This window comes from Terrapene carolina, unplaced genomic scaffold, assembly GCF_002925995.2.
Source record: "Terrapene carolina triunguis isolate 2854851 unplaced genomic scaffold, T_m_triunguis-2.0 Scaffold120, whole genome shotgun sequence".
NCBI classification, from domain to species: Eukaryota; Metazoa; Chordata; order Testudines; family Emydidae; genus Terrapene; species Terrapene triunguis.
Window position 1 is genome coordinate 4,969,582 of NW_020664471.1, and position 12,209 is coordinate 4,981,790.

At 44.1% G+C, this 12,209-nt stretch overlaps 1 protein-coding gene across 2 annotated transcripts in view; it reads left to right on the forward strand.

The window, feature by feature from the left end:
• The window catches only part of MTA3 (metastasis associated 1 family member 3), a 190,028-nt gene that overhangs the window by 105,075 nt on the left and 72,744 nt on the right, over window positions 1-12,209 (forward strand). For both annotated transcript variants that reach the window (XM_026652526.1, XM_026652525.1), the window contains exon 8: window positions 10,637-10,736. In XM_026652526.1, coding sequence (XP_026508311.1) covers window positions 10,637-10,736 — 100 coding nt within the window. The remainder of the gene's footprint in view (window positions 1-10,636; window positions 10,737-12,209) is intronic.

Sequence of the window (12,209 nt, forward strand, 5' to 3'; positions counted from 1 at the left end):
ACTATATTTTAATACTATACTACTATATTACTCTTCTTTTTTTTTCTGCCTACCTCCAGGCGCTTCCCACTGCCAAGCCGCCAAACAGCTGTTGGTGGCGCTTAGCACTTTCCAGGAGGGAGGGGGGAGGAGCGGGGAGCCACGCGCTCAGGGGAGGAGGTGGAGAAGATACGGGGCAGGAGTGGGGCCTCATGGAAGGGGTGGAGTGGGGGCGGGGCCAGGGCAGCGAAGGGGGGGTGTCAGTGATGCGGCTCTCGGGCCAATGCACTAGTCCTCATGTGGCCCTCATGGTCATTTGAGTTTGAGACCCCTGGTATACATACTTGCTGGAAACTAACCCAATAAAAATCGTATTGCCTGCACTTCGGACTTCTGGTCTTCTGCTTTCTATCTGTGTGACAAGAACCAGGGGAGAGGGTGAATGGACATGAGCAAGCACCAGAATAAGAAAAAATGGTTACTAACCTTTTGTAACTATTATTCTTCAAGATTTGTTGCTCAAGATTCCATGACCCACCTTTCCACCACTCTGTCAGAATTACCAGCAAGAAGGAACTGAGAGGGTGAAGGGCTGGCGGCGCCTCTTATACCAGAGCATATGTGGGTGGCTCCAGAGGTGCTAGAGCCAGTCCTACAGATACCACTGAGGGAAAAATCTCCGACAGCTGTGCACGTGGTGCGCACACACCTAGCATGGAATGGACATCTCGAAGAACAATAGTTACAAAAGGTTTTTTTAATGATTATATCAACTACCGAGAATTCACCTTCTTTAGAAAACAACTGACGTGCACATGGAAAAGTTGGTTAGAATTTCTGATTTAACTTGCCTTGATTTAAACCAATCCACCATGCTTTTGAGTTAGAGAATCGTTTAAAATGTTTATGGTAGTTTTGATTTTTCTGTACAGTAGTTTGAGAGGGGGATATCATTTGAGGTTTTCTATGACTGTTGGCTATGTGACCAAAGTTTTTCTAGTGTGACATTCCTTCAAATCCCCTTTTCACAGAAACTACAGCACTCAGGGGTGATGTCAGTAGGTATGATCCCTTCTTCTGTGCAGACTGGATGAATTACTGTAGAAGGTTGAAATTTGTTTTCTGTGTTTATTTTTCATGATAAATGTAAATTATTGTTTTGACTGACAACAGTGTTCTGGCACTGCAAACCATAAAGAGTGCAACGTCACAGTTATGTAACAAAAAAAATCTACATTTATAAGTTGCACTTTCACAACAAAGAGATTGAACTACAATACTTGTATGTGGTGAATTGAAAAATACTATTTCTTTTGTTTATCATTTTTACAGTGCAAATATTTGTAATAAAAATAAAATGCACTTTGCTTTCATTACAACACAGAATACAATATATATGAAAATGTAGAAAAACATCCAAAATATTTAATAAATTTCAATTGGTATTCTATTGTTTAACAGTGTGATTAAAACTGTCATTAATCGTGATTAATTTTTTTAATTGTGATTAATTTTTTTGAGTCAATTGTGTGAGCTAACTGTGATTAATTGACATCCCTAGTTGTAGTATATTCAGCATATTTTCTACATTTCTCTTTAGTCTGATGTTGACTACTTTGGCTGAGGTAGATTCATCTCTTTTCTCATGATTTTCTTCACAAATTGTCATCAGAGTAGGGCAGCTCTTAATAAATAGCTCAAAAGAGTCAACCACTGAATTCCATCGTACATCTTGGGGGCGAATTAGTTTGGATCCTCTTGCTCTCTTCAGTGAATCTGAAGCAAAGTGGGTGTAATGGAAGTATTTTGCAATTTCAACATTTTCTTTTGTTCTTGAAGTTCTACTTAAGTCTTTGCCTAAAAGATCCATCAAAGGAGCACTACATCTATATGTTATAAGTTTCATGTTCCCTTCGTTATCATCTTGTAAATTTCTTCTCATCTTTGTTACATTTGCAGAATTGTCTGTGACAAAGCAACACACTTGATGCCTGAATTTTGGTTCAGTTTGTTATAGCTTTTACTGCTTCTTATTTTAAGAATTCTGTTATATGGGCATTTCCTGATGTATCAGTTGTTTCTGTGAGATAGACAGGCCCATCTTCTGTTGTCACACAAGCACATATTGGATAATTGTGTACATTGCTCCACCCATCAAGACTCAGATTAACAGTTTTCCCTTAATTTTTTTTTTTTTTGCCTATTGTTTGATTTCCTTCTCATACATTGTATCCAGCAACCTTCCAGTAATGTCTGTTCTGCTGGGTGGAATGTAGTCTGGTTTTAATAATTGAACTATGTCAATGAAATATTTGTTCTGAACAAGACAAAAGGAGAATTTGTTGCATAAATGAACTGAGCAATCTTTTCATCTATGGAGTCTTGCTGGACTTTGCTGGTCTTGATTATGAACTCATCCATGGTTTTACTGGATGATGAAGAAATTTTTTTTTTGATACAGGTCATTTACTGCCTTGTGTAGAGACACAAGGTGGGTGAGGTAATATCTTTTATTGAACTAACTTCTGTTGGTGAGAGAGACATGTTTTACAGCTACATGGATCTCTTCCTCAGGTCTGTGAAAGGTACTCGGAGTGTCACAGCTAAATACAAGGTGGAACAGATAGTTTAGCTTAAGTAGTTTGCACATATTGTAAGGGACCATTCAAGGTGAAGTGATACTCTATATCTGACTTATCAGTTCTCATCCTCAAAGGAAACCAGCTCAACACTTTCAAAAGTTGAGCCTAAGAGCTAGGGATGTAAAATGTTAACCAGTAAGCACCAGTCTTACCGGTGAACCCGCCTTAACCGTTAACCGCCAGGCCAGCCGGCCCCAGCAGCCCCGTGCCGGCCGACTGGTCAACCCCAGCAGCCCCATGCCAGCCGGCCAGCCTGCCAACCCCAGTGGCCCCGTGCTGGCCAGAGCAGCGCCGGCCGGAGCGGCCCCAGCCCCAGCCATGCTGGCCGGCCAGCCCTTTAATTGGTTAACTGTTTAAATGAAATATTTTTAATTGTTTAAATGGTTAACTTTTTTAATGGTATTTACATCCCTACTAGGAGCTTAAATTCATAACTTTGATCGACACTAAAAATCATGGTCGTAATAAAAACCCTGGATTTATGGCTTATTACAACAGTCTAACCCACTAATCCCCCTTTTTGTCCTATGACTACAGGGGTGTTAACAGGCTACTTCACCTTGAATGGTTTTATAGGGAAAATAATAAACCATAAGGCTTAGCTAAATCTTTTTAAAGCCTTATCTCTAGCAACATACCAAACAGCTTGAAAAAAAACAACAACACATCTTTTCAATGTTAAAATTCATAATACCTAATAAAAGCTTAATTTTAAACAGGAAATCTTCCCCTAGTATGTTTGATTATACTAATCAATGAAAAACCATTTCAGAGGTCTAGCAGTAACAGTAAAAATGTAATTGATAAATACTCGCACAACAAACTAGCATACCAGTTATATTTTGAACACAAATATTTTGCAATTCATAAGTAAGTGATCCACCTAAAACCCAAATTTCTGGCAATAATCTAAATTATCATTTCCTAGCATAGTAAAATGTGGTCGGCAGTCCATAAAGATGGTGCAAAAATAAGTTTACTAACCAGTTGAACAAGATTGTTCAGACATCATCATCTTGAAAGGCATTGCTTTCTGAAGAGCATTTTTCATAATGTTTCATTCTGACAACCAAGTCCTGTATCTCTTTGCTGTACTGTTTACATTTGGCATGTGTTCCTTTTTCATCGAGGGTTATAGGAATATTCCCAAATAGGGTCTTATTTACAGCCTGCAGGCATGGCAGGTTTTTTTGTCCAGTTCCCAGATGTTGAAGTCAACACTAGAGGCTGCACTCTGAAGAACGTTGCCCCTTCTTCCCACAGTGTCCTGCTTTCACACCAATGTTGCTTGTTTCTGATTGCACACTCTGCTCGTTCTCCTTTATTATTTAATTCCCCACTCCTACCTCCAGAAAAACAAAAGAACTAACCGTCCAAGACTTCTAGTTGTGTAACCCACATGCTTTTTGCACTGCAGTGTTTTATTTGTTTAGAGATAGAGAAGGAGGCAGTTGAGAAATTAATGGATTTCTCTTTGTATTTTTGTCTGTGTACACGTGCAAGGAGAAGATCAGGGTCATTTACTTGAAGTGCCCAGACTCATCCAAAAGCAAGGGCAGGTAGTTACTGGGAAAATCAATGTTTTTCCATGAGCTGGAGAGTAAAAGTTTCCATAATGGCTGGAGTCATAAATATTCATAATTTGAGAATTGAGCCAATCAGAGCCCAGGTAGGGAGAAGCAATGAAATTAAGAGTATGAGATGACCTAGGTGGGCTGAGTGGATGTCCTGATGAGATACATGATGTTGTCTCCTGGATCAGAGACTGGGTGCCAGTACCTGTGATGACTTTGCCAATCTCTTGCACTAAGCTGAGCAGCCCCTAAGTCCCCTACATGTTAGATGCTAGATGTTTCCCCCTGATTCTTTCTTTATATAGAGAAGTAGCTTTTAACGCCAAGTTTTTGATAGAGGCTTGTGAATTTAGCATATTTATTTGTTGTTTAAATGTTTTAAGAGATTATATTAACGGTAAGCTTTCCCATATTTTGCATTAAATTCAGATTTCATTTTAAATAGGTTTATTTTTAAAAAGAAAAACTTCTTATAAATAACAACATAAAAAATATAGTTTAAATAATTGTTTTTTATCCACCCTGCCCAAAAGACTTGTGTAGAACTTTTTCACACTTAGGGTATGTCTACACTACGAGGGTAGTTTGATTTCACTTAAATCGAATATGTGGAATCGATATTACAAAGTCGAACGTGTGTGTCCACACTAAGGACAGTAATTCGACTTTGTGAGTCCACACTAACGGGGCAAGCGTCGACATTGGAAGCGGTGCACTGTGGGCAGCTATCCCACAGTTCCCGCAGTCCCCGCTGCCCATTGGAATTCTGGGTCGAGCCGCCAATGCCTTCTGGGTAAAAAAATGTGTAGAGGGTGCTTTTGGGTAACTGTCGTCATCCGTCCGTCACTACTGACCGACCTCCCTCCCTCCCTGAAAGCGCCGGCGGGAAATCAGTTCGCGCACTTTTCTGATCAGTGACAGCGCGGACGCCACAGCACTGCGAGCATGGATCCCGCTGCGACCATCGCCGCAGTTGTGGCCGTTCTCAACGCCTCGCAGCTTATCATACACCTTTCCCTGAGGCGAGGAGGCTACGGCACCGCCGTGAGGGCCTGAAGTCGGAGAGTAGCACAGAGCTGTCAGAAACCACGAGACACAGCGCCCAGGACATCACGGTGGCAATGGGTCATGTGGATATTGTGGAACGGCGATTCTGGGCCCGGGAAACAAGCACGGACTGGTGGGACCGCATAGTGCTGCAGGCCTGGGATGAATCCCAGTGGCTGCGAAACTTTCACATGCAGAAGGGCACTTTCCTGGAACTTTGTGAGTTGCTGTCCCCTGCCCTGAAGCGCAATGACACCCGGATGCGAGCAGCCCTGACTGTCCAGAAGCGAGTGGCCAGAGCCCTCTGGAAGCTTGCAACGCCGGACAGCTACCGGTCAGTCGCGAACCACTTTGGCGTGGGCAAATCTACCGTGGGGGTTGTTGTGATGCAAGTAGCCAACGCAATCGTTAAGGTACTGCTCTCAAAGGTAGTGACCCTGGGAAACGCGCAGGTCATCATAGATAGCTTCGCCGCGATGGGATTCCCAAACTGCGGTGGGGCTATAGATGGGACTCACATCCCTATCCTGGGACTGGACCACCAGGCCAGCCAGTACATTAACAGAAAGGGCTACTTTTCAGTGGTGCTGCAAGCACTGGTGGACCATAGGGGACGTTTTACCAACATCAACGTCGGATGGCCGGGCAAGGTTTATGACGCTCGCGTGTTCAGGAACTCTGGTCTGTTTAGACGGCTGCAGGAAGGTATTTACTTCCCGGAATGGGAAAAAGGGAGTGAATTCCTGAGACAGATAAATTTTGTTGTGAACAAAGAACATAGACCTACCGTCTGAGCAAGTGCAGAATGGTGGTGGAGTGTGCTTTTGGCCGTCTCAAGGGGAGATGGAGAAGCTTTCTGACTCGCTGTGATCTCAGCGAAACCAGTATCCCCATTGTTATAGCAGCTTGCTGTGTGCTCCACAATCTCTGTGAGAGCAAGGGGGAGACCTTTATGGCGGGGTGGGAGGTTGAGGCAAATAGCCTGGCTGCTGATTACGCCCAGCCAGACAGCCGGGCGATTAGAAGATCCCAGCGGGACGCGCTGTGCATCCGGGAGGCTTTGAAAGCTAGGTTCCTGACTGAGCAGGGTAACCAGTGACTGTTAAGTTTGTGGACACAGAAGCTGAACCTGCCCCCGTTTCTTTACCCAGTTTATGTTGACTATCCACTCCAGCTACATACCCCCTTCACCCCCTTCCCAAAAAATAAAATCAGTTCTGTTTAGTTAATGAACACCGTTGTCTTTATTACTGTTTTCGCGGGAATGTTTTAAACCGGGGACGCAGACTGTGGCGGGGGGCGGGTTTAGTGTTCTGATGCAAATGATGCTTCTAAACTCCAGGAATTACAGGCTCCGCAGTGGTGGACTGGTTGTTTCAACGGAGCCTGCCAGCACTCCTGGGCGGGACTGCGTGTATGTATTGGCTAGGTGACTTTCTGGCAGTGGGAGGAGGGTTACAGATCCCCTGCTGCTTGGCTCTGTGATCCAGGATAAGGACCGCTGCATAAGATCAGTAACTGCCCTCCCCCGCCACAAAGTCACAGAGCAACCCCCCACCCCCCCCCCACAGAACATGAAAACCACCTCCCTGACTGACCAGGGTAACTAGTGACTGCACTGTGTATGTGTCCTGATGCTGGACCTGCCCCCGCCTCTGTACCCTGCTAAAGGTGACTGTCCTGTCCAATTACCAAGCCCCTTCCCCCCCTTCAGACAGACTCTCCTCCAAAAGAAAATCATGGAAACAGTAATTAACAGAAACGAATATTTTATTATGAACCACAGATGAAATGGGGGGGGGGGAAACTTGTGTGAGGTGGGTAGGAAAGGACTTTTCAAATTTTGAGCAGTCTGCAGGGGTTGACTGAAAGTTTTAACGGCCCTTGCCGCCCCTCCTTCTTTGGACTTTGGGTGAGGGGGGTGTGGGACTTGGTGGCGGGGGAGGGCGGTTAGAGATAGACTGCAGCGGGGCTCTGTCCTCCTGCCTCCGGTCTTGCAGAACATCCACAAGGCGCCAGAGCGTGTCCGTTTGCTCCCTCATTAGTCCAAGCAGCGTTTGAGTCGCCTGCTGGTCCTCTTGACGCCACCTCTCCTCCCGTTCCATGATTGCTCGGTGCATTTGGGACAAGTTCTCTCTCCACTGTGTCTGCTGGGCTGCCTGGGCTCGGGAGCAGCCCATTAGTTCTGAGAACATGTCCTCACGCGTCTTCTTCTTCCTCCGCCTAATCTGCGCTAGCCTCTGGGAGTGTGATGCCAGGCTGGGTTGGGAGACAGTCGCAGATGTGTCTGTGGGAATGGGAAAAAGGGAGTGAATTCCTGAGACAGATAAATTTTGTTGTGAACAAAGAACATAGTCTTTCTCTGTGAACAAGACCATGCACTGCACCTCTCAGATGCGCACTCAGGACAAGGTCGAATTTTCGGCCCTCGCATTCAGTGCCTGGGGTCTTGCACTGCCGATCTGAGAAGCGGGGCAGGACACCTGAACTTCTGTAGCAGGCAAACATGGTAAGCCGTAGACTTGTGGCTGCTTAAAACTTTAATAGTAGCACTGGCCTCCTTTCACATTGAAAGCAATGCCAGTCTCTGCTGGCAGCAATCAGGCTAGCATGAACTCTGCCCCTGTCCCACCCCCTCGCGGCTGTCCCAGGGAAAGATCCCTGTATGCTGCCCCTCTCCCTCCACCGCGTGACTGTAAAGCAGTCCCAATACTAACATTCCCCTCCCTAATTCAAAGCAGGGCATCATGAGCGACATCACCCTCATGAGGATCTCGGACAGCGAGAAGGAACGCATGCTTAGGGAAAGCATGCAAAAACCAGGGCCGTATGCTGCCATGCTCTGCCGTGCGATGATCCCAGAATACTTGATTGTGTCGTGGCGGGGAAACGTCTCGTACCATGGGGGACCAAATAAGATCGCTCTCCCCAGGAACCTGATGACCAGGCTTGAACATTACCTCCAGGAGACCTACGTAGAGATCTCCCATGAGGATTTCGTCTCGATCCCTGGCCATATAGACCGTATTTTGGTGTAGCTGCACTGGCAGGAAGTAAAGAATGGAGCGTCTTTGGCTGGAGAATCATGAAAAACCGGACATTGTTTGATTTTTTTTAAATAGTTGGGACTAAATAGTTAAGCGCCTAAGGCAAAGAAATTATGAAAAACCCACTGTTAATATTATAAATATTCCAGTTCTGTTGTACATAAAAGTTTAGATGTTTAAATCACTTCATGAAAAACACATTGTTAATATTATAAATATTCCAGTTCTGTTAAAAATAAATGTTTAGATGTTTAAAGCACTTACTGCTTGATCCTTCCCCTGATTCTGTGTCCGGGGTAACGGATGGGGACGGTTGGTAGGGGATCTCGGTGAGGGTGATGAAGAGCTCTTGGCTGTCGGGGAAATCAGCGGTGCAAGCGCTGTCGACTGCCTCGTCCTCCTCATCTCCTTCCTCATCTTCCCCGTCCGCTAACATGTCCGACGAGGAGCCGGCCGCGGACAATATCCCATCCTCAGAGTCCACGGTCAGTGGTGGGGTAGTGGTGGCGGCCGCACCTAGGATGGAATGCAGTGCCTCGTAGAAACGTGATGTGTGGGGCTTGGATCCGGAGCGTCCGTTTGCCTCTTTGGTTTTTTGGTAGCCTTGTCTCAGCTCCTTGATTTTCACGCGGCACTGCGTTGCATCCCGGCTGTATCCTCTCTCTGCCATGGCTTTAGAGATCTTCTCGTAGATCTTTGCATTCCTTCTTTTGGAGCGCAGCTCTGAAAGCACAGACTCATCGCCCCACACAGCGATGAGATCCAAGACTTCCCGATCAGTCCATGCTGGGGCCCTCTTTCTGTTAGATTGCACGGCCATCTCTGCTGGAGAGCTCTGCATCGTTGCCAGTGCTGCTGAGCTCGCCACGATGTCCAAACAGGAAATGAGATTCAAACTGCCCAGACAGGAAAGGGAATTCAAATTTTCCCGGGGCTTTTCCTGTGTGGCTGGTCAGAGCATCCGAGCTCGGACTGCTGTCCAGAGCGTCAACAGAGTGGTGCACTGTGGGATAGCTCCCGGAGCTATTAGCGTCGATTTCCATCCACACCTAGCCTAATTCGATATGGCCATTTCGAATTTAGCGCTACTCCTCTCGTTGGGGAGGAGTACAGAAGTCGAATTTAAGAGAGCTCTATGTCGAACTAAATAGCTTCGTGGTGTGGACGGGTGCAGGGTTAATTCGATGTGAGTGTCGCAGTCCATTCATTACCATCTTCTTTCCTGCCCATGGCCCCTCCAACCCTACTAGGGCATGGAGGGCTGAGGATGAGGGCAGAGCTGTTAGCTGAGTGGCAGTGACATGTTAGAAGAAGCCTTCCTTTCTACCCTCTCAGGTGACCCTGTCATGCCCTCCTTTTCACCACATCTTCCTCAAAACCAAGGGGAATTTAGTGCTCAGCGCCGTTAATGCAGAATAAGAGCCTCATACTCTGTTGGAGCGTCAAATGTATTATACTTAAATCTGTAAAAACAGAAAATACAGAGTTAAAGTACATGCCAGCCCTGGCCTGCAACCTTAACCCTGCCCTCTTTCATTGATGCCCCATACCCCGTTGTATTGTGATATAACCAGTCCTTGACCCTTGTGCTAAGGATTTCTTCTGGAATATCACATGCACTTACCTTTACCCCATCGTGCACTGTCAGGCATGCTTAAATTCTGTCCATGTGAACAATGCTGAAAGCTTCCATTAGCCAGGCTAAGAGGGGCATTCAGCTTATTACCTAAAAGCTTGGGTGGAAAATATAGATTTTAGGTGGCTGCACGCTGATGGCCCCTTGTTGCCTATCTAATGGAAGCATTAAGCACATATTACTAAAGTGGATGAAATGTTAATTTCCTTTTGCATCTTACCTGTGAGATGACTGTAAAACCATCTGAGTAGCACTGTGACATTTCATCCTGTGATATTTGCTTACTTGTCTAGCACTGTTTAGAGTTTGATTAAAAAAAAAAAAAGTAATTAAAAAATCCAAGCTAACCAGGGCCCTTGAGTTGACAGTAATGAGGAAATCAGCACATTGGAACAGTTGTGGATTTTGTCTGATTGCCCTTAAATAAGATTATCTTTAGTTCTCATACTATTAAAATGGTGAATTGTTTTTGTACTTAGTACACTATTGTTTGAAACAGAAATCTACTTAGAAACTTGTTTGAAACAGAAATCATGACTTTGCTGTCTTTCATGATTAAAGGTCAGAAAAATGTTTAAAATTGTAATCTCAGCGCTACAGTATGCCTTTTATTTTGCAAGTGATTAATTTATGTGCTGATAAATCATCTTTTAATAAGATAATAAATGTGTGAATTTAATTTATCCATCTTTTTTCTTTTTCCTCCCCCAGTGCGGTTGGTACATTTGCTCGAGCTTTGGACTGTAGTAGTTCTGTCAGGCAACCTAGTTTACACATGAGTGCAGCTGCTGCTTCCCGAGACATCACACTGGTAAGAGGTTTGCTAAAAATGCTATAATTGTACTGTTTTGCAGATGGTAGGAATTCAGCAAACCATAGTGCTTCAGGTCTGCTTTCCAGCAGATAAGTGGTCACAAGATATCTGATATAGTAAGTAGTAAACTCATGCAGATACTGTACATAATTAAGACCCTGCTGTTCCTCACACTGAAGTTAGTAGTACAGTGCCGACTGGCTTCAGTGGGAGCAGGATCAGACCCTAAAAGTACATTCTTACCACATTTGTTATTTGTAGATTTTGAACTATCCAGTTACTTTTAAAAATCATATCAGTGTTTGTGTCTGATAAATATGAATGAGAATCGGTAAAAATCAAGCTGTGTGTTTTTATCACCTTGTACAAACCAAAAGCAGTGAGAGAGAAAAAACAGCTTTAGGCTAATTAGCTCACCAAAACCCTTGTGACATAAAGAGAGATTGCTTTTTTTACCACATTGCCTCTTGCTTTCAGAAAAATAATTGAGGTGAGTGTTTCGCTTGATACTATCATTACATTTTTGTTTAAAAAGGTTAAGGTTGAATGTGTGTTTCAATAGAGTCTGTGTAGCCCCCAAAACATTATATTTCCAAAATATCGACTCCCTTAAAAAATAAAAATTATGGCTATGAACAGCTACGGCATGCTTTAGGCACTCATTATTATCCCATCTCATTTAGAGCCCTACCCAGCATGCTTTTTGCCAGTTCCTACTCCTCCTCTATGACCCTCAGTGCCTTTTGTCCCCAGACTCCATAATCCATCATTCTCTAGCACCATGCCAGTACGCACCCCTTTCCTGCTGTCTCCAGAGCCTCACATGTTTTGAGACAGTGGAAAACAGCTCCAAGCTACCTCTCCAGGTGTCCTCATTTCCCCAAATATTATAAGTGGGCATGGAAGTGATGGATCAATTTAAATGCTCTAATTGGGAGAACTTTGGAAAAGGAAATCTGTTTAGCTATATGGATGTTTGTTTATACATATATATGTAGGTAGATAGATATACTCATCACATACATGCACACATATTATAAAAGTACCTTTAAATTATTCCTGTTGACTACGGTAAGGAGAGAAGCTTTCAGAGATGATACATTGTGGAGGTGGAGCCATCAGCCGTAAGTCTTGCTGTTCTATACCATTGCCCTTTACATGATTTTTCTTCCTATTTTGCTAGTAAAGTAAGACTTCGTAACCTACACAGCACAGAGGTGTGTTGTGAGGATTAATTCGTTAATGCTTGTATAATGCTTTGCAGATGAAAAGCACTGTATATGTACTAAGCCATACTAATAGTGTGTTTGACTATTTTGACAGCCAGTTCTTTTCTATCTTCTAGGCAATCCTGTTCTTTTCTATCTTCTTGTCTAGATAAAAGACAAAACAGCTACTTTTTAAAGGGATGTTTAATAAATTGGCTTTGATAACATGAACATTTCAATGGAGGGACATTACAAATAAATA